Source organism: Pelobates fuscus, chromosome 7 (assembly GCF_036172605.1).
Source record: "Pelobates fuscus isolate aPelFus1 chromosome 7, aPelFus1.pri, whole genome shotgun sequence".
NCBI classification, from domain to species: Eukaryota; Metazoa; Chordata; class Amphibia; order Anura; family Pelobatidae; genus Pelobates; species Pelobates fuscus.
Window position 1 is genome coordinate 53,879,326 of NC_086323.1, and position 21,961 is coordinate 53,901,286.

Sequence of the window (21,961 nt, forward strand, 5' to 3'; positions counted from 1 at the left end):
AGCCATGTGTATGTCCAGGCAAATGCAACGATTCCCTGGAGTGCCATATGTACGTACGTCCAGGAACACACCAATGCTGGACTTTATGTTCCGCTGTTTCCCATTTAGGTCTCAAACTGCCTTTCTGCATTAAATCTGAATATAATGACCATTAAACTGACAGTTTGCCCTTCAAACAAATGCCTCAATTGATATTTTTGGATAAGCTCTTAAGTTTTTTTTTTATACATATTGAAATTTCTTTTATATATTTTTTTTAGATTTTTCAGTAATTATAAAAAAGTATTATTATTTTTTGTTAATTCTTTATTTTGTTTGTGCATGGGTTGAACATGTGGATTTGCACTGCCACAACAGCTAGCACATCCAGGGATACATTCCACTTTTAAACAAATGGCATTACAGAAATACATTGCACTATTTTGTTGGTTTTTAAGGATGTAAGTACACAGGGTTATAGCCGTTGCTTCAGATTTTCAATGCTAAACATAGAAAAAAACTGTGGCTTAGCTATCTTATCACTGAGCTGAGCTCAACACTTTTATTCAGACATTAGGATACACTTGTTTATTTATACATAGAACGTAGTAGCTCTCGGTCGCTCTGTCAGCGGACAACTGGTTGTACTAGGTGAGAGAGGGTTATCTCCTAGTACCTGGCTAGTTTGGCCCGTAAACAGACACAATTGTGGTTGGGATCTACTGAGGGTGTATACAAAATTCTTTTGAATGTTTATAGAATAATATTTTTGAAAAGCTTATTCACAAGTATGGTATTTTGTGCCTTATTTTTAAGTCTGTACATAGCAGTTAAAATTCAACTTGCACTTTACAGAAAATTACTGATCACTGTACTCTACAATAGTAGTCCTGTATGGTACTATATGAGTGGATCAATATGGTTACAGGACTCTCTGATCAAACAGACATGTTTTCAAAAATAGTAAATCACTTCAAAAATGTATCCAAAAGTATTACATTGAGGCCTGTGTATTTATGTTCCTCCCTATGTGGATGATTGCTTATTAACCCCTTAAGGACAGAGCTTCAGAAGCTTGTCTTTCACTTAATGACAACGGCATTTTTTGCATTTTTTGCTATTTGCGTTCAACTGCAATTTGCATTTTACTAATTTATTGCACCGACACATATTATATACCGTTTTTTAAAGGACAGAAAGGGCTTTAATTTGATGTAACACATATATATATAAATGCTTATTTATTATAAAAAAAATACAGAAAAATGCAAAAAAATTAATTTGTGTGTGTTTTTTTTACAGTTTTTGCAATAATAATGTGTACATAATTAGTGCAGGTTAAGGAAAGTAATTAAAAATAAATTCATTTAGTTGTTCTGAATTACAGAATATATAATGTGTCTGGGATTTTAAGTTTTTTTTGGTAGTTACAGGTCACAAAGCACAAGGAGTAAAATAAACTTTTTATGTGGAGCGATTTTAGAATTTGGTATGTTTGTCTTGTAAGCCTAATAGCCATAAAAGAAAACAAAATTGCCACACAAAAGTATATATTTATATAAAGTAGACACCACAGGCTATTTACCTAAGGTTGTTTTGACACTTTCTACGTAGCCATTTTACCGCCAACCTCTGCTAAATATTGGTGTAAAATTGTGTTTTTTGGGGGTTTTCGCACACAAACTTATAACAAAGAACTTCTCATGTGTATTTTGTAAAGTTGGTGTGTGCTATTCCTGTACAAAGTTTTATAATGTGTTCAGTTACTTCTGCTGAGTACAACGGTACCCCCATTGTATGTCTTTGTCACTATTTCGTGAAGCTACAGTGCCATATAGGAGACCTGTCCTTTTCAGTATTCACAGTAGAATTTTGAGAGACGGATTTAATGAGCCTATGCTTCCATTTGGGGTATTATAGTAGTTTGACTGTTCAAAAAAAAACCACAAAGGCCTACCATTTGTAAAAGTAGACACTCCAGGGTATCTCATAAGGTGCATATTGTGCCTTAACATGCCCCCATTTTTTTACCATTACATGCCAAAGTATGTGGTAAAAAATAATTTTGTGCATATTTTACATACGGATTGCATTTTTGCTGGGCATTTTGTATATTTCATGTGTGCCACTAAGTTCAAACCCCCCAAATTATGCTCAGCTAAGTCTTCTGAGTAAAAGGACACCCCCATTGTATGTCTATGGCACTATTTTGTGAAGCTACAGTGCCATATAGGAGACCAAGCCATATCAGTTTTGACCGAACTTTGAATTTTGACGCCGGGCCTATGTGCAATTTCCAAGCATCTTTGCAGGTTTTAAATTCAAACTACCCCACAAAGGCCTACCATTTCTTAAAGTAGACACTCCAGGTTATTTCAAAAGGCATATTTTAAACCTTAGCGTGGGATCATTTTTCCGCTAGCGTGTACCAGGTGTAGTGGTTATAAGCGTTTTTTTCTGCCTTTTTGACACACAAAGTGAGTTTGCACAGTATATTTTGCAAACCATATGTGTACTACCACTGTATAATACTTCATATTTTGCTCAGCTATGTCTGCTGAGTACAAAAATACCCCCGTATGTACCTTTGCCAGGCATATGTGGACATCGGAGGGGCACATTTGGGACACAGCCATTCCATTTTTTTTCAAATTTTGAATTTTTACGCTGTGCCCATGTCCCATTTTAGAGTATTTTACCAGGCTATATAATCCAAATACCCCATAAAGCCATACCATTTCTTAAAGAAGACATCCCAGGGTATTTCAAAAGGCATATTTTGAACCTTAGCGTGGGATCATTTTTCCGCTAGCTTGTACCAGGTGTAGTGGTAATAAGCGTTTTTTCTGCCTTTTTGACACACAAAGTGAGTTTGCACAGTATATTTTGCAAACCTTATGTGTACTACCACTGTATAATACTTCATATGTTGCTCAGCTATGTCTGCTGAGTACAAAAATACCCCCGTATGTACCTTTGCCAGGTATATGTGGACATCGGAGGGGCACATTTGGGACACAGCCATTCCATTTTTTTTCAAACTTAAAATTTTTACGCTGTGCCCATGTCCCATTTTAGAGTATTTTACCAGGCTATATAAACCAAATACCCCATAAAGCCACACCATTTCTTAAAGAAGACATCCCAGGGTATTTCAAAAGGCATATTTTGAACCTTAGCGTGGGATCATTTTTCCGCTAGCTTGTACCAGGTGTAGTGGTAATGAGCGTTATTAAATGTATTTTTTTACTTTTTAAAACTATTTTTTAAACTTTTGTTTTGATTATTCATTTTTTGAAAGTTTCCTAAACTTTCGTAAAACTTTTTTTTACAGATTTAACATTTTTCTAAGCTTTTTTTTTACGTTAACCCCTAACTAGCAGTAAGCAGCACTAACAGTAAATTCCCCATTTTCCCATAAATCCCACCCACCCCAGCTAGCAAAATATTTAATTATACAATATTTAAATTAGTTAATTAAATAAATTTAGCCCCTGAGGGTTAAAAAATAAATAAAAGTTAATCGTCAGGGGTTAAAAAAAAAATTAGAACAGTATAATACTGTGATCTGTATTTTGATCACTGTAGGCAGTGATCGACTGGCAGGGAAGGGGTTAATTTTTATTTGGACTGGGTAAAGGGTTTATTTTTTTAAATTTTTTACTTAAATGTTATTAAAACTTTTTTTTTAACTTAATTTTTTAACTTTTTAAAGCTTATTTTTAAACTTTTTTTAACGTTAACCCCTAGTTAGCGTAATACTAAATCCCCCAATTCCCCACTAACTTCCACCCTCCCCAGCTAGCTAAATTTATAATTTAAAAATATTTAAATTAATTAATAAAATAAATTGAACCCCTGAGGGTTAAAAAAAAAAGAATTAACCCTCAGGGGTTAAAAAAAAAATCAGATCTTAGTAAAATGTAATCCCTGCCAATTGATCACTGTAGTCAGTGATCAATTGGCAGGGAAGGGGTTAATTTTTTATTAAAATGGGTAAAGGGGGGGTAAAGGGGGGTGGGATTTTAATTTTACAATGTTTTCTTTCCACCAGGGGGCAGGATCACTGAAGATCCGTCTCCCTGCACTTCACACAGAACCAGGAAGTGCAGGGAGGCGGAGGTGAGTATAGAGAGCACATGTGCCCGCTCTGGCATGCTGTCAGAGCGGGCACATGTACTCTGACAGCCCGATCCGGTGCTCCCGGTTTGCCTCTAATGCAGAGGCAGACCGGAGCACCATTAACCCCGCGATCGCCGCGATTGCGGCGATCTGGGGTTAATTTTAACGGGTGACGGACGAGGTCCGTCACTCGTCATTAACGCATTCCCCTGAGTGACGGACCTCGTCCGTCACTCGTCGTTAAGGGGTTAAGTGGAGATCCACAAAGCCAAAAATAGAGGATTTTAGACTAAATGCTTCTTTCAATTCCTCTCTAAAGTGAATGGTTATTTTATTTTATTTTTTATAATCGTAGTAGCACAAAACTTTACTCACCATTGGAAGGGACAAGCTGAGCAGCATGCCTATAATAAGATTCAGCCTGGCTTGTCTGATTTCGGTAGCGAGCTGGAAGAATAAAAGAGAACACAAAATAAACTATAATTTGCACAAAACTAAGCAATTAGTAACTTTAAACCCATTTGCAGTCTAACAGACGAAAGTGGGTTTACGTATATATTGTTACACTGTATGAAACCTATTACATGGAAACCATCTAAAGAGGGGGGAAAAACATAAATTTTACTTACCGAAAATTTCTTTTTCCTGAAGATTAGAGGCAGTGCTTACACCATAGGGATATCCAATCTGGAGGGAAAAACAGGCAGGCAAATCTCCAAACATTTTAACCCCTCCCCTAATTACCTCCTTTCCAATAAGTAGCAGCTCCTCCTGATCATCCCCAGACAATACATAAGCCAAATAGCTGCAACATTACTTAGTTTATTAGAAAAAGGGGGCGGGAATTGTAGCACTGCCTCTAATCTTCAGGAAAAAGAAATTTTCGGTAAGTAAAATTTATGTTTTTCCTTTCAGATTAGAGGCAGTGCTTACACCATAGGGATATAATAAAGCAGATCCTGAGGGCGGGTTTCAGTTCACTACTGCTTGAAGCACCCTGCGCCCAAAAGCTGCATACTCCGAGGCCAGCATGTCCCACTTGTAGTGTCTTGAGAACGTATGGAGAGAGGACCGATTAGCAGCTGAACAATTCGAGACGGAGAAGTAGCTGCACGCAGAGCCCCTGATGGCGAAGCAGCTCTAGAAGAATGAGCCTTTATAGGGTCTGCAAATTCCGTGCCACTCTTAGAATAAGATAACAGAATACAATCCTTCAGTCATCTAGCCAGAGAACTCTTCGAAACCAACATACCTGTACTTTGTGCCTATGAACAAGACAAACATACCGATATCCTAACGGAAGGATTCCGTAGCTTTTAGATAATGCCAAAGACATATCGTTACGTCTAAGCAGTGAAAATTACTTACCAAGGCATTAGACGGATTCCGACACAAGGTCGGCAAAACCACTTCTCGGTTGACATTGGCAACAGAAAAAACTTTAGTGATACCTGAAGGATCGAGCTTCAGAACCTCCTTGTCCTGATGAAAACCAAAAAGGGAAAATACCCCCGAAGCGCTCGGAGCTCACATACTCTTTTAGCTGACGAATAGCCACCAAAAGAAAACGGTATCCAAAGAAAACATCTTCAGGGAACTTCTTCCAATGGTTCAACAGGCGGTACTCAAAGCGCGTAAAGGACCAAATTCAGATCCCAGGGAGGACAGGTTTCCCTAACAAAGGGCACCAAACGTGTCAGCGCTCTGAAGAACCTTGAAATCAGAAAATTCGAGGTGAAACATCTGAGGGAGAAGAAACCGATAGCAGAAACATGTAATCTAAATGAAGCAGGTTTAAGACCTTTGCAAATCTCATCTGAAGGAAGCATAGAATCTTCTGGATGGACGCGGAAACAGGGTTGACTTCAAACCTACAACACCGCTGAAAAAACTTCCAAATCCTAACGTAGAACCTTGAAGTAGATGCCAAAAAAACATTTTTTATAACTTCTGGATCCAGACCTTTACTCTCTAAATCTGGAGTTAAGAAACCAGGCCGACAATCGGAATCTCCGAAGGGCCGGAAGAGGCACCATGGCGTCCTCTAGAATTACTCCTGAAAAAGGAAGCTTCCAAAAGGTGACCCCCGGAAAGTTCAGGAGAACCGAGAACCAACTTCTTATTGGCCACCCTGGAAGGATTAGGATAATACTTACATATTCAGCCTTACTTTTTGAAGTATACTGGGAATAAGCACTACTGGCGGGAAGATATATGCCAGGTTGAACTTCCATGGTACTGACAGGGCATCTATGAAATCCGGCCTGTCTGCTGGATTTAGGGATGCAAACGTCTTGTCTTCCTGTTCACTCTGGGTGCCATCAGGTCTATCTCTGGAACACCGAAGCGGACTGTGCTGAACTTGAAAGTTCTGCATGACAGGGACCAATCTGCTAGTTTCAAATGATGCCTGCTCAGGGCATCTGCCACCACATTGAACTTTCCTAAAATGTGAACTGCAGAGATTGACATAAGGTGCACTTCTGCCCACAGCATGATTATTGAACAAAGGCTTACTAATCTTGTTGATCTCGTACCTCCCTGTTTGTTCAAAAATGCCACTGTCGTTCGATTGACTGAACGAAATTGAATATGTTGAACTTAGATGAGAAACTGAAACGCCAAGAGTGCCATCCATACGGCCATTAATTCCCTGAAGTTCGAGGAACTTCTCATATCCTTCTCTTGCCAGGAACCCTGCTTCTTTATGTCTTCCAGATGGGCCCCCCAGCCCAGCGCAGAGGCGTCTGTTGTTATGATAGAGAAGGACTTCATCCGCTTGATCTTTAGTTTCTTTTCTTCTGGCAGAAATAACTTCATTGCGATAGAATCCAAAATTAGACCCAAGAACTGGATCCTTTGAACTGGCACTAGTTCCGATTTGTTGAAATTTATTAGCCAGCCATGCTTTTCCAGCGATTTGATGGCTGTTCCCAGATCTAACTGTAGTTGAACCTGGGACTCTGCAATCAACCGCCAGTCGTCCAAATATGGAATGACAGCGATGCCCATACCTCTTAGAAAAGCTGAAACGACTACTAGAAGCTTGTGAATACTCTGGGCGCTGATGATAGGCCGAAAGGCAGTGCTCTGAATTGGTAATGTTTGGTTACCGATTGGCAGCACACCGCAAACCGTAGAAAACTTTTGCTGGATTCCGCTATGGGTACATGAAGATAGGCATCTTTCAAATCCAGGGACGCAAACCAACTCTTTGGGTGAATAAGCAGAGCCGCTGATTTTACTGATTCCATGAGGAATTTCTTTTTGATAATCCGCTTGTTTACGGCTTTTAGATCTAGAATAGGTCTGAACGAACCATCCGGTTTTGGCACCAAGAAAAGTCTTGAATAGGTGCCTAGATGTCTTTCCTTTATAGGAACTTCTTCCACCACTCTTTTTAGTAACAGAGTCGACACTTCTCGCATCAGAGAGAGTTCCATAGTTAGAGACTGAACCCTGGAACATAGAAACATGTTTATAGGGGCTTGTGATAATTCTAGAGCGTATCCGTGCTCTATCACTGTAAGGACCCAGCCATCTGATGTTGTCTCTTTCCAGTGCTCTAGGAAGTGACTCAACCTTCCACCCACCGGCCTGGCGCCATAATTTTTTATTTCTCTTGGCAGTAAACCTTTCCTTCTTCCTATAATCAAAGGCTCTTTGCTGTTGACCCCTGAAATAGTTTCTACGAAAGGAACTTCTGAATGAAGGACGTGTCTCTGCGTGACGGCTTCTAGACTGCTTCCTATATGATACTGGTAAAGCTTTCCTTCCTTCCTTCATCTGTTTCAACAGCTCATCCAGCTTAGAACCGAAAAGTCTTCCTGGTTCAAAAGGTAGCTCACACAGAGAATTTTTAGATGCCGCATCTGCAGACCAATTTCTAAGCAAAAGCGCTCTCCTGGCGACTGTCGATATACCTATATTCTTGGCCGACAATTTCAGGCTTTCTGCAGAAGCATCCACTAAAAAATCAGGCGCCATCTTAATATTTTTTTACAGCTTTAACGGGTCTTCCTTAGCTTCTCCCGTATAAACTTTTTCTAGCTCTTCCAACCAAAGTTTTTTGGGCCTTGGCAACTGATGACCCCGTAATCAAGGCTTTAGCTTGGGCTGCAGAAGAGATGAACAACTTCTTTAAAGAGGAGTCCATGCGTTTATCCATGACATCCTTGAGCCCGCTTGAATCTCCAATTGGTAAAGAAGTCTTTTTACCTATTTGAGCAATAGGGACGTCCACTACAGGGACCGTATCCAGCTTGCAGTCTTGCTCTGATTCTATGGAAAAAAGAGTTTTTTAAAATGCTTAGACATAAACGGCTTGTGACTAGGGAACTTCCATTCTTTCAAAATCAATTCCTTAGTCTGTGGGTGAAAAGGAAACACTTTGGACTTTTTCCCCGTTTCCCCAAAATAAAACATGCACTGCACTTCTTTAATCAATTTCCCAATGGCTACATCTGGGAAGGCAAATTCCTCATCTGAGGAATCACTGCCTGAATTATCTTCATACTCAGAACCACTAGTTCCCGAACTAGTATCAGAAGTTTCCCAAGATCTCAGTCTTTTCTTAGCATGCTTTACCATCTGAGAAACCTGGGCAACAGAAGCCTGAACTGAATGTAATGCAGCTGACTGCATATCCACAAATGTTTGCTGCATACTTTGCTGCAACCAGCTGAGAAAAGTGGACATTTCTGTTCACTTTGCTTCCTCTGAAGCTTCTTTGAACACACTGAGCAAAGTTTCTTTTTACAACCATCAGGCATAGGTTGGCCACACACAGAGCACATTAAATGCTTGGTTTTAAATGCACATTTCCCCTTCTCAGCTTTATCCATACTTTCCGGATTAGACATACAGGGAAAACAAGAAAACAAGAAAGGGGAAAATAATCAAACTTTTCTCCTTACGGATTCAGGCTAAGAACCATTTAAAATGAAAACTTAACAGTCTTACCTTAAATGGCCTGAGAGTGTGTTGGAGGGCAGGTGAGAAACACACTTCACAACCGTTCTGAGAGCTCCTGGCAAACAGAGGTTGCTGCTGGTACATGCTCATATAAGTCCTGTAACCAAACGAAAACGTCCAGTTCGAATTTGGCGCCTGAATCCAGGTTCGCATTGCGCATGTGCATAGCGCTCTGCGACTCCCTGGTGGAACGCAACGCAACCTGTGTGTGCGTTCCACCGACAGGACCTCCCAGCCGACGCACGCCTGCGTCCTTCGTCATACCGGCACCTGGCACGGCAAAAGACGGCAACATAAATTTTGAGTGACCACGCCGGCCGGCGTGTTGAACGCTACTTACCAGACATCAAGGAAGCAGAGCCTCCAGAGCCTCAGCCCTTCTCACCTGCTTCCTGGAGAACCTTCCTGCATAACCTCCCCTGCCGAAGGCAGGCAAAGAACTGGGGATGATCAGGAGGAGCTGCTACTTATTGGAAAGGAGGTAATTAGGGGAGGGGTTAAAATGTTTGGAGATTTGCCTGCCTGTTTTTCCCTCCAGATTGGATATCCCTATGGTGTAAGCACTGCCTCTAATCTGAAAGGAAAAAAAGGTGTACATTAAAGATTGTGCAACAGAGCACTAATGATTCTGAATAGATCAAAGTATTCGGTTAACAGAGCACAAAAAAAAAAGTAAAAGAATAGCTTTTCTAACCAAAGCAGTTTAAAAAACAAACAAACAATGCAATGCGGAAGCACGCCAAGTCAAAGAAGATTCTGCTTTCGTGGTTAAGAAAAGAAGAATAAAAAATCCATCTCAAATGTTTATAAAAGTTAGGGTGTGTTAGTGTGCTCTCTAACATGCAATCTTCTCTTGATTCTTACCAATGTCTCCAAGATGGACCAGGCAATGCTGGCAGATATATGCACAGGAACTGGACTGAGGCTTTACCATGGATCCAGAGTGTGTCTGTTTATTGCTGATAATCCCCAGCTGAGAGGACTTCACGCGACATGGCAAGTCCACATTAAATACAGTGCAGAGCTCCTGCAAAAGCTTGGGATGGAGGAAGGGGATACAACAGTTAGTAACACAATACACTAGGATTAACAGCTAAAAACAGACCATTAACAACAAAAGCCTTGGGCTAACCAGGTCCTGAAAAGGTAATAAAATGTAAATTAATCTTTACCGGAGACCAACAGAGTTAAACGCAAAGTGTTTGGCACACAATTGCCACTTAATAGCTCACAATAAATGAATATATAGAAATTAGAGTTATCTAATATTATAATTTGGTTTCATTCAGCTGGATGTGTGACCACCTGTATGCTCATACAACATGCACAAAACATGCTAGAAATAAACCAAGTGGAAGTGTGTGCGCATCAAACTGCCTGAGCTAGCTGAACATACAGTAACAAGAAATGGAGACAAACAGGGTATTAGTGCACGTAAGTGCTCACACTAAAAAAAACTTGTTTGGGGAAATTACAAATACAATCTTTGGAGTAGAATGACTAAGGGAATGGAAGGTGGGGGAAAAGCCACAATAGTGCCCTATACCACTTCTCAGAATTATAGGACAACAGTCATGAAATATTTACTTTTCATTTTCCCCCTAAAAAAAATAAAAAAATAAATAAATCCAATGCACTTCAACTTAAAAAAAACTAAACATTCCGTTTTGTTAGATGTAATAAAGTGAACATTTTATGACCGTTGTCCTTTATGGTACTGTAACCACGGTTTTTGCATGTCTTACTACAATAAAGTTTGTTTGGATTGGCAAAAGATGTTGACTCCTTGCGAGTGCTAACTGGCATGATTATGTGGCTAGGATCCATATTAATTCTAGTAGAGCCCTGCAGCAAAGCCCTCATTATCCACACAGCAAGACATCAAATCAACAAATAACTAAATATTACTTGACCACGAAATGGACTCCTCCAAGCCTTCTCAATTACAGGCAAATGGGCAACAAAATATTTAAACAGGACACTTAAATAATTTCCAAAATCCGAGCTTTAATAGGACGGTTTATGGCCCAAAAAATGCCAAACATTATTATTATTGCCATTTATATAGCGCCAACAGATTCTGTAGCGCTTTACAATATTATAAGAGGGGGGATTTAGCTATAAATAGGACAATTACAAGAAAACTTACAGAAACGATAGGTTGAACATGAATTGCAATCTGCAATTCTACGGCAGTAATGCTTTGTGGGCTATAGATTCACTATCACCGCGTTTCATGCAGTTGCACAATAAAAAAAAATGCTTTTTACATTTTTATTCATGATTTATTATTATTATTTTATTTTTATTTTTTTAAGATGGACATCTACACATCATAATGAAATATAAGAATTTCTGCTTCATATCTCAATGCAGATTGGTCACTAAAGTGATACTTGCGGGAATATCTAAGTGATTTAAAGCCAAAATAGCCAAGCTGGAAGCATTGCCAATGTTGAAAATGTATCCAGGCTTTAAATCTGAAATAACCCTGTTAGGATTTGGCTTTAATGTAATAAATACAGTCTTACATCTTTAACATTTAATGAAGCATTATATATTGTGAATAATTTACTATATGTAAGGTGCCACCACATTAAGTCTGCGTGAATGATACAAAAGGAATGTTCATTAATTTAGACAAGGCCTTACCTGTGTGTAGAAGCCACTAGCTGCCTCAAGGAACAGTGACAAATTAGCTTGTACCTCACTGCGGTTTGGGTTGGCCCTGTTTTTGGCTTGCCCTTGCAGTGTTGTGATCTGGTTTTTGAAGGCATGATTCCAGCTACAGGCAGAAAACATGGTTACTCCTATTGTTATCACTGTGTATACAATAGTGTTAATTATCTACTGTGCTATATGTAGTAAACAGACTGAGCCAGAAAAAAAAATTGTTCAGTGATAACAAAAAGCAAGAAAAAACAAGATTCAGGTTTAGAGTAGCTAAAATACAAACAATATGACAATTGTTAACACGCATGTTAATTTTTATTATTACATCAAATTTCACTTTTATTATTATTTAAGAGAATTTCACTTTTTGTGTGAGTCGCCATGTTCAGCACCTGCAGCCCGTGTCACATTTGTACACTCAAGCATGCACGAGAGTACAACACTCAGGTATATGGAAAGATGCTCCATATACAGGGCCCTTTTCCCTTCAGACGTCACTAGTGATGGCTGGGTGCGTGATCAGGCTTGATTAAAAAGGACTGCCAGTATTTCACACTTTTACTCAGGGCAGCAAGCGTTAATATGATTTTGTTTCCCCCCTTTCATGATTTAGACCCAACTTAATCTCCATCAACTGCAGTATCTATAGATAAAGTATTCAAAAACAAGTCACATGTTAGACACATACCCATCTCAAAGATGCAACAACCTAGCTCCTATTATTTGCATAGATTAACAAACATATTTAGAAAATAAGTCATCATTAATGAGGCTTCTCTTATTACCCGACAAGAATCCTTATGACTAAACAGCCAATTATACAGCACTGTCTCTTGCCCTTAATCTTTTAAGGGAAAAAAAAAAAAACACAAAAAACTTGATACTTACAGGTCCTGTTCCACCTTTTTGTCCAGTGCATACTCTAAGTCTGTCACCAGCATCTTCTGATACAAGTCCTGGAGCGCTTGACGAGATGTCCAGACCTCAGCTGTACCAGGTTTAGAATCTGAACATCAGAACACACACAGTTAGATTGACAGGTCATTTGTTTTTTCCATTATCTACAACTAATTAGAGATTCAGTTGAATTAGAACAAAAGCTAATGGTACAGGCTACTAAGAATAAGTTGTTCTCCATTGTCGCAGACTAGACATAACATACGGATCCCAAATGTGAAATTTCCTCCTCAATGCTCAATATTACTACAGAATGTTTCATAGTTGCACTGGCTGTGGCATTTAGTCTCCACACTTACAGATCTATCTCTTGGCCATACCCACAGGCACTTGTATTAATGCATTCCTCACTTCATTTACTACTATGGATACAGCAAGATACTCAGCCAAGTTACTAAAGAGGCTGTTTAGTACCCATGTGGTTATCTATCTAGGAATAAACTCTGAACAGGGTGTTGCTTGTGGGTTTCTAACATCTGTAAGAAAAAAACAAAAACACAAGTGCAGAACACTTACCTGTCATATCTGCTTTCAGGACTTCAGCCTGCCTGCAGGGGAATACACAGAAGAGAATGGAAAGTTACAAACAGACCTAAGAATCATTTTAGTTAATAAAATGGAAACAAAATCACAACAAAAAAATGTTAATTCAATGTGACTCATGACAAACAAAGCACAGCCAAACAAACAACAAACATACGGATACTTTACTGCGACTTAGCAAAACAACCCCACAAACAAACCCAATCTACTAACAGAAAAAATAAATTAATTTTTTATTTTCTGAGCACACCAGTATTCCACATTCATACTGTGCAATAGGCTGGATCATCAGGACTGAACTTGTGAAATTAATAAAGGTGTAATACAGGACTCAACAAATAGGTGTTTGTCATCCCGTTGAACACTGCATGTATGCCCGCCGGTGCAGTGGCAGAATTACAGGGTCTCGAGTGCAACCAGTCATACTGTGTTCCACCTATGATGGGTGTCCCATGATGTCCTTTCAGGCCCAGGCATCACTAAATAGCGAGGAAGATTACAGGATCATAGCAGCTCCACTGGACCACAGGGAAAGGATCCACTATAGATCACCCAAAGGTAGAGAAGCTGGGTGGATGTAAATGAAAACAAATCGTTTGTGTGTGTGTGTGTGTGTGTGTGTGTGAGAGAGAGAATGTGTGCGCTTGTCGGCCAAGTGCGTGTGTCTATTGGTACTTTAACCCCTTAAGGACACATGACATGTGTGACATGTCATGATTCCCTTTTACTCCAGAAGTTTGGTCCTTAAGGGGTTAAAGGAACACTATAGTTACCGAAATTACTTTAGCTAAATAAAGTAGTTTTAGTGTATAGACCATTCCCCTGCAATTTCACTGCTAAATTCACTGTCATTTAGGAGTTAAATCACTTTGTTTCTGTTTATGCAGCCCTAGCCACACCTCCCCTGGCTATGATTGACAGAGCCTGCATGAAAAAAAACCTGGTTTCACTTTCAAACAGATGTAATTTACCTTAAATAATTGTACCTCAATCTCTAAATTGAACTTTAATCACATACAGGAGGCTCTTGCAGGGTCTAGCAAGCTATTAACATAGCAGGGGATAAGAAAATCTTAATTAAACAGAACTTGCAATAAAGAAAGCCTAAATAGGGCTCTCTTTACAGGAAGTGTTTATGGAAGGCTGTGCAAGTCACATGCAGGGAGGTGTGACTAGGGTTCATAAACAAAGGGATTTAACTCCTAAATGGCAGAGGATTGAGCAGTGAGGCTGCAGGGGCATGTTCTATACACCAAAACTGCTTCATTAAGCTAAAGTTGTTCAGGTGACTATAGTGTCCCTTTAAGTCTAAAAATACAAGGTATGTTCATGGCCACAAAAAGACAATAATAAAAAAAAAAGATACAGTGCATAAAACAGTAAATTGGATTCTAAAGTCCTAGGACACAAAAGTGACCTCTGGTCCTCCACGCCAAAACATAAAGGGTTAAAAAAATAAACAAATCAACAACCCTTTATTCACTTGCCCGATGCCTGTGCGGATAACAGAATTGAGCAGTGAGCCTACAGGTCCATGATCTATACATCTACACTTCTGAATGTTTACAGGTGCACTGTAGCCTTCACTGCTTCTGATAAAGAAGCATTATGATTGGCAATTGAAATGGCAAATGATTTAGGTAAATTGGAAACATTGTCAGAGTTGTGGCAACTGACATTTACTGTGAATAAGTGCAAGATATTGCATCTAAGAAGTAAAAACTCACGGGCAGAGTATAGAATATTTGATACAGTCCTAACCTCAACATCTGAGGACCAGTATTTATGGGTAAATATTTCAGATGACTTAAAGGGACACCAGTCACCAGAACAACTACTGCTTATTGCATTTGTTCTGGTGAGTAGAATCATTCCCTTAAGGCTTTTTGCAGTAAACACTGTCTTTTCAGAGAAAATGCAGTGTTTACATTACAACCTAGTGACACCTCCAGTGACCACTCATTAGATGGCTACTAGAGGTGCTTCCTGGGCAGCACTGACCCTCTGCATGCAGACACTGAACTTTCCTCATAGAGATGCACTGATTCAATTAATCTCTATGACAAGATGCTTATTGGCACAGGGCTGTGTATGACTTGTGCTGGCTCTGCCCCTGATATGCATCCTTGACAGTCTCAATGCTGGGAAAGCATTGTGATTGGCTCACAGAATCACTTCTGATGATGTCAGCTGTAAGCAGGCAGGGGCAGAGGCAGTAGCTGCAGACATGTATACAATTAAGATTGTACTATATTTAGGAAGGTATGGGGGAACCAAGGGGGCTAGATGGCGATTTTAACATAGGGTCAGGAATACATGTTTGTATTCCTGACCCTATAGTGTTCCCTTAAAGGTAGGCATATAATGTAATAAAGCAACAGGAAATGCTTGGTTCTATAGGGAGAGGTATTAGCAGTAGAAAGAGAGGTGTTCATGCCATTGTACAGAACACTGGTGAGACCTCACTTTGAGTATTGTACGCAGTACTGGAGACCGTATCTCCGGAAGGATATTGATAACTTAGAGAGAATTCAGAGAAGGGCTACTAAACTGGTTCATGGATGGCAGGATAAAACTTACCAGGAAAGGTTAAAGGATCTTAACATGTATAGCTTGGAGGAAAGACGAGACAGGGGGGATATGATAGAAACATTTAAATACATAAAGGGAATCAACACCGTAAAGGAGGAGACTATATTGAAAAGAAAAAAAAACTACCACAACAAGAGGGCAGAGTCTTAAATTAGAGGGGCAAAGGTTTAAAACAAATTTCAGGAAGTATTACTTTACTGAGAGGGTGGTGGATGCATGGAATAGCCTTCCAGCTTAAGGAGTTTAAAGGAACACTATAATCACCTAAACAAATTTAGCTTAATGAAGCAGTTTTAGTTTATAGATCATGCCTCTCAGGTTTTACTGCTCAATTCACTCACTGTCATTTAGGAGTTAAATCACTTTGTTTCTGTTTATGCAGCCCTTGCCACACCTCCCCTGGCTATGATTGAAAACTGGTTTCACTTTCTATCAGATGTAATTTACCTTAAACAATTTTATCTCTTACTGTGTAAATTGAACTTTAATCACATACAAGAGGCTCTTGCAGGGTCTAGCAAGCTATTAACATAGCAGGGGATAAAAAAATCTAAATTAAACAGAACTTGCAATAAAGAAAGGATAAACTTTAGATGACTCTTTACAGTAAGTGTTTAAGAAAGCTGTGCAAATCACATGCAGGGAGCCGTGTCTAGGGTTCATAAACAAAGTGATTTAACTCCTAAATGGCAGAGAGTTGAGCAGTGAGGCTGCAGTGGCATGTTTTTATACACCAAAACTGCTTCATTAAGCTAAAGTTGTTTTGGTGACTATAGTGTCCCTTTAAGCATGTGTGGGATAGGCATAAGGCTATCCTAGATATACTATAACGCCAGGGACTAATGAAAGTATTTAGAAAATTGGGCAGACTAGATGGGCCGAATGGTTCTAATCTGCCATCGCATTCTATGTTTCTATGATTCAATGCTTCTGCAACAGAAGATAACTGGCACATTTGCGGCACTCATTGTGCCTGCACACAGGATCTACGAAAAGCATTTGACTAGACCGCACATCTATGATGATGTGGCATGACTAGAAGGAAGATGTTGAAAGGATCCAGGAGAACTTGGAACAGAAAAAGAAAGAAAGAAAAGCAAGATGGGAAGGGGGCTACTAGCAAGTGCACAGTAAAAACAATATTAATTAAAAAGGTAAAATGAGATCGGAGTAACCATTTAATCTTAAAAATATTTGGACATCCACAGTGCAAAGATAGACACTACCTGCATTGAGATGTGCCCAATTGATGCAATGCTTTCTGAAGCCATTAGCCCTCTTACTAAATGGGTGGCTCTGAAGGGCTGCTACAAAGTGGCACAGCTTAATCCAAATATATGGAATGTTAAGGAGTTAAATGATTCATTATCACATCACCATCTGAGTTGGAATCTGCAATAAATGGAGATAATGCAACTGTACACCAATAACACCATAACCACTATAAGTGGTAGTTGCTATGGTGCTTTTAGGATTTACGATTTCACACAAGGTTGCAGTACTTACACGTAATACATTAAAGTTACAAATACATTTTTTTTATAAAACATTCAACAAAACTCAGCCGTTTGTATATGCTTGGCTTATTTAATGGCAGATTATACTGAGTAGTTGACTTATGGTGCAAACATGCAACGGACTATTGTTCAAGAACACTGAAATCCAAACTATTTTCTATTTATTGCTTTGCCTGCCAGTGCCAGTCTGGCAGTGCCATTTTTAACAGGTTACAATTTTGCTGGCTGCATTATTTGCAAGCTGCCAGTAACCATGGCCTCTGACAAACACTGGAAGACTATGCAGCACTACTCTGTGTGATGTACCTTGAAGTAAAGGGCTGTTGCCTAGTTACAATTCACATCATGCAGCCTGATGCTGCACACGTCTCGGAGTTCAGACGTTCCTTCAGAACATTTCTAAGTTTTAGGTAGTTGCTTAACAATGTATGAAATCATATCAAATACATGGCGCAAGAGTTCACATTTAAAATAAGGGTAACTATTTCATGCTTTTGCAGATTTATATATCATTTTACAAAAAAAAAAAATGTGAAGGAGCACTGGAGGGCAGTGCTGAATGGAGCAATTTAACTAGTTTTCATGTCTAAACATTCTGAATAGACTTTGGTAATTCCAAATTTTGGACTGCTTGTGGTAGAGGAGTACAATCCAGTTCTTTTGTGATCAAGCCTTACTATAAATGTGTTATTCTCTAGATAAATGCTGGAGGAAAAAAATATGAACTACTTCGCTGGAGGGGCGATTAGGTACAATCATATCATGAAAGTTGAATCAAACCAAAACATGGGACTCCTTTCTCACCTAAAGAGCCGAACATATAAATATATTAACTGAAATTATTCCCCTCCACTTACAATAGCATTTTACTGGTGCGCAGCCTCCGTCTGGGTTTGTAATTACTATTTCACGGTTGTGGCCTTACCACAGGAGGTCATTTTATTCTAACTTTCCTGGCTAGGTACTTCAAAACAGATATGCTCCCTCTTTCCCCATCTCTCTCCTCTCTAAGCAATTTATTTATTTTCCTTTCCATTTGAATGCCCCCGCCCCCCCTACCCCCCCCTTAACTATATTGTAATATTTTTGTCCGTGATTTCCTGATGGCTATGACATTGCACTAACTCTGTCGTGACAACTCTCAGCGGAGGTGGCAACCCGTCCAGGGTAGCGTGAAAGCCACCACTATACCATTTGAGACAGGCTGCACATTTGTTTCCTTCTCTCTATGTTTTATCTTTGATATACATCATATCGCGGATTGTAGGTGTGATGCTGCCTTAAAAGCATACAAGCCAGATTACGGAGCCAGTATTCATATACAGGCTCCTTTAAATGTAAGTATTCCACTATACCACCATTGTATCGGATTTAATTTTTACGTACCATCTGCAATGTATTGCTTTTTCAATTTTTTTCACATGTATTACATACCGAGCTTATAATAAAGTTATATGGGGTAAGTGTACCCCGCTATCTTTTCAGCGCTCCACTTATAGGTGTAGGTTCTGCACTTATACCGCCTTATAGATTCCAGCCGCCCGCCCGCGGTATCGTAGAAACCTGCCGTCCGAGGTAGTGTGGGAGGTGATGCGCCGAGGGAACAGTAATCTTCCTGTAGTTTCTCTCTGCTCCCTTGCACGGTTTAGTGATGCAGGAATAGGACAGCACTCAGGCCCCCGGCATCACTACAGAGAGCAGAGAGGAACTGCATTAATGTGATAAGAGCAATCCCACAAGTTCCAGGAAAAGAGCCACTCAGCTCTCCCAAAGTTTGGGAGCCTGGGGGGATATAAATTAAAGTGACTGTGAGTGTGTGTCTGTCCCCCTCCGATCGCATGGGAAAAGATGTTTTTACTTGCCCTCTCGCCACGGCCGGTCCCGCCTTCATAGCCGAGCTCATCAATCTTTAGTTAGCCAAGTAAAGCTTTAGGAGGATATTGTGCATGCGCAACAAAAGGCTGCGCCGCGCCAATCAGCATCTCCTCATAGACATATATTGAATTAATGCATCTCTGTGGGGAACTATCAGCGTCTCCACACTCTGAACATAGGAATCACCCAGCCTAGGAATTACCTCTAGTAAATGCCACTTAAAGGGGGCCCAAGGCCGCAATATAAACTCTGTCTTTTTTCTTAAAAGGCAGTGTTTACATTGAAAAGCCTGCATGGACATGCTACAGGAACCAGAACAACTGCATTAAACTGCAGCGGTTTGGGTGACTATAGCGTCACTTTAAGAATTTAATTTTTTCTCGTTCAAAATTAAACTTTGCTAGTTTAAAAAAAAAAAAAAAAAAGACAAGCTCCTAAATTTCTTAGCTGGCTCCTAGATTCCAAACAAATTTGTCAAATTCTGGGCTGTAATTAATTTCTCCCAGGCAAACAATTACAATAAAACATAATCCAGAGCATATTCTACAATCCTTTATATACATGTTTTAGTTCATAAAAATAAAATGGAAAGATAAAGAGATAAGTACCTAGTATTGTGTTTGTACAATAATTTTATACTACTGTACTTCTGTAACACAAGGCAGTACACTTGTAAGAGAAAACCATTAGGTTTATTATTATTTAGAATGAGAAAACAAATTGCATAGCGCTGTACAATGGGTGGAATAACAGATGTAATTCTGATGTAATTAGACGCCGCCATAGCCTATCAGCATCTCTACGGGGTAAGTTCAGCATATCCATGCACAGCATGAAGATGCTGTGCAGCACTGACCCAGGAAGCACCTCTAGTAGCAATCTGAGGAGCGCTCTCGAGAGGTGTTCCTAGGCTGCAATGTAAACCCCCGCCCTTTCTAAGAAAAGGCAGAGTTTACATTAAAAGGCCTGCAGGTTCTGCTATACTCACCAGGACAATTACATAACGCTGTAGTTGTTCTGGTGACTATAGGGTCCCTTTAAAAACAAACACTAATGTTAATTTGTGGATTTATGAGAAAGTGTGCATGACACACTGAAACCTTCATTCGTTCAAATCATCATAATCGTTCATCTTGCCGCTATTTACTCCCTCCTCTCCCCCCCCCCTTTTTTTTTTTTTACCAATTGATGGGGTTTTGTTTTTCTTATGCTTCAGCGACTTACATTTTAGCTTTGGACTATCTGAAGTGAATATGTATACAAGTTTATAATTTAGATCTTGCCACCATGTCCATATAATTCCTAAACACAGATTTTAGTCTACTACTAACACATATCAAGCAACTCTATCAAGTAGTGTATCACAGGCTTCACATCTTTTTTTTGGTACTCGGTCAGATGAAAACCCAGTTAGGGAGTTTAGGGTCATACATGTCTGACAATAATTCACCTCCATAAAGCATGTCAGAAGAGGTTATAGAAAACACACTAGAAATTGAGAGGATGAAAATAATATTCTTTTTAAACCAATAAAGGAAATGGATATTTATGGGACAGGAATGCAAACATGTATTTTTACACTATAGTTATTAAAACACATTTTAGGTCCTCCTGTCAGCTAAGAGAAAATGTGATCTCAGCCAATCCAACGCTTTCCAAATGGGAAAGCATTGTGAGGCTATTGGGCATGCGCTGCAAGTCAATCAGCTTCTCCTCATGGAAATGCATTGAATCAATGCATCTCTATGAGAAACATTCAGTGCCTCCATGCAGAGTGACGGCCACTACAGGTATTAGCAATAAAAACACTGAATTTTCTCTGAAGAGAGAGGCTATAGACATCAGAACATTACAGCTTAATGTAGTGGTTCTGGAGACTATAGTGTCCCTTTAAAAAAGTAATTCACATCATGAAAATGCTATTCATTTTAAAATGTCAAGAGAAAGACAAAAAAAAGCCGTTATATCAACGTGTTAAGGATTTAGAGAATTTAAAACGGAACTGGATTGGCTGAATTGAATGATCATTATACTTTGGGGGCTGACATTTAAGAACCTTTAAGAACATTTTATATTCTGTGCAAAGATAGAAGTACTTTTCTGGCACCACGTATGCGTACAGGCTATAAATAGGACTACTACAAAACACAAAATGTGATTGAAAATGGAGTTAAAACCAGAAGCCACATATTTTACAAGTAAGCAGGTTACAAGACGATAAGAAACAGAACTTGGTTTTTCCTTTGTGAAACAGCATTTAACAGATGCAGGACAAAAGCGGTTACGAAGTTGAATCAATGCATTTCTAGAACACATGCAAAACACCACTGACCCTTTAAGTGCCAGAGAGGTGGACAAAGCAGATCTTGACAAAGCGTTGCACATCGTTGTGACACTATGGGTGAACAGCAATGAAATAAGAACTGCATCCTGTTGCTGGGAGACCAGAGGATTCCAAGGAGGAAGGTGTCAAAAAGCACCAGCAATAAACCAATCATGGTGTTGTTACAGAGTGTTCAAATGCAAGGATAGGCGACTATCTCCACACGGACAAACAGTGAACTACGACTCCCATGAGGCACAGTCTGTTACATGAGCCGCATGAGAGTTGCTATGCCAAGAGATTCATATTCCAGTTCTAACTAGTTGTTGTAAACAGTGGTTTCCCTGTATCTGTTTTCAGTAACACAGCTGGCTGTAAAAACAGGCAAGTAACCAAACCTCATTAT

The 21,961-nt window shown here is 39.5% G+C and overlaps 1 protein-coding gene across 12 annotated transcripts in view; it reads right to left on the reverse strand.

The window, feature by feature from the left end:
- SMG7 (SMG7 nonsense mediated mRNA decay factor) overlaps positions 1 to 21,961 on the reverse strand; it is a 69,242-nt gene that overhangs the window by 30,572 nt on the left and 16,709 nt on the right. For all 12 annotated transcript variants that reach the window (XM_063428282.1, XM_063428277.1, XM_063428281.1 and 9 more), the window contains exons 2-6: positions 13,222 to 13,253; positions 12,637 to 12,754; positions 11,728 to 11,860; positions 9,940 to 10,111; positions 4,477 to 4,548 (exon numbers count right to left, since the gene is read on the reverse strand). In XM_063428282.1, coding sequence (XP_063284352.1) covers positions 4,477 to 4,548; positions 9,940 to 10,111; positions 11,728 to 11,860; positions 12,637 to 12,754; positions 13,222 to 13,253 — 527 coding nt within the window. The remainder of the gene's footprint in view (positions 1 to 4,476; positions 4,549 to 9,939; positions 10,112 to 11,727; positions 11,861 to 12,636; positions 12,755 to 13,221; positions 13,254 to 21,961) is intronic.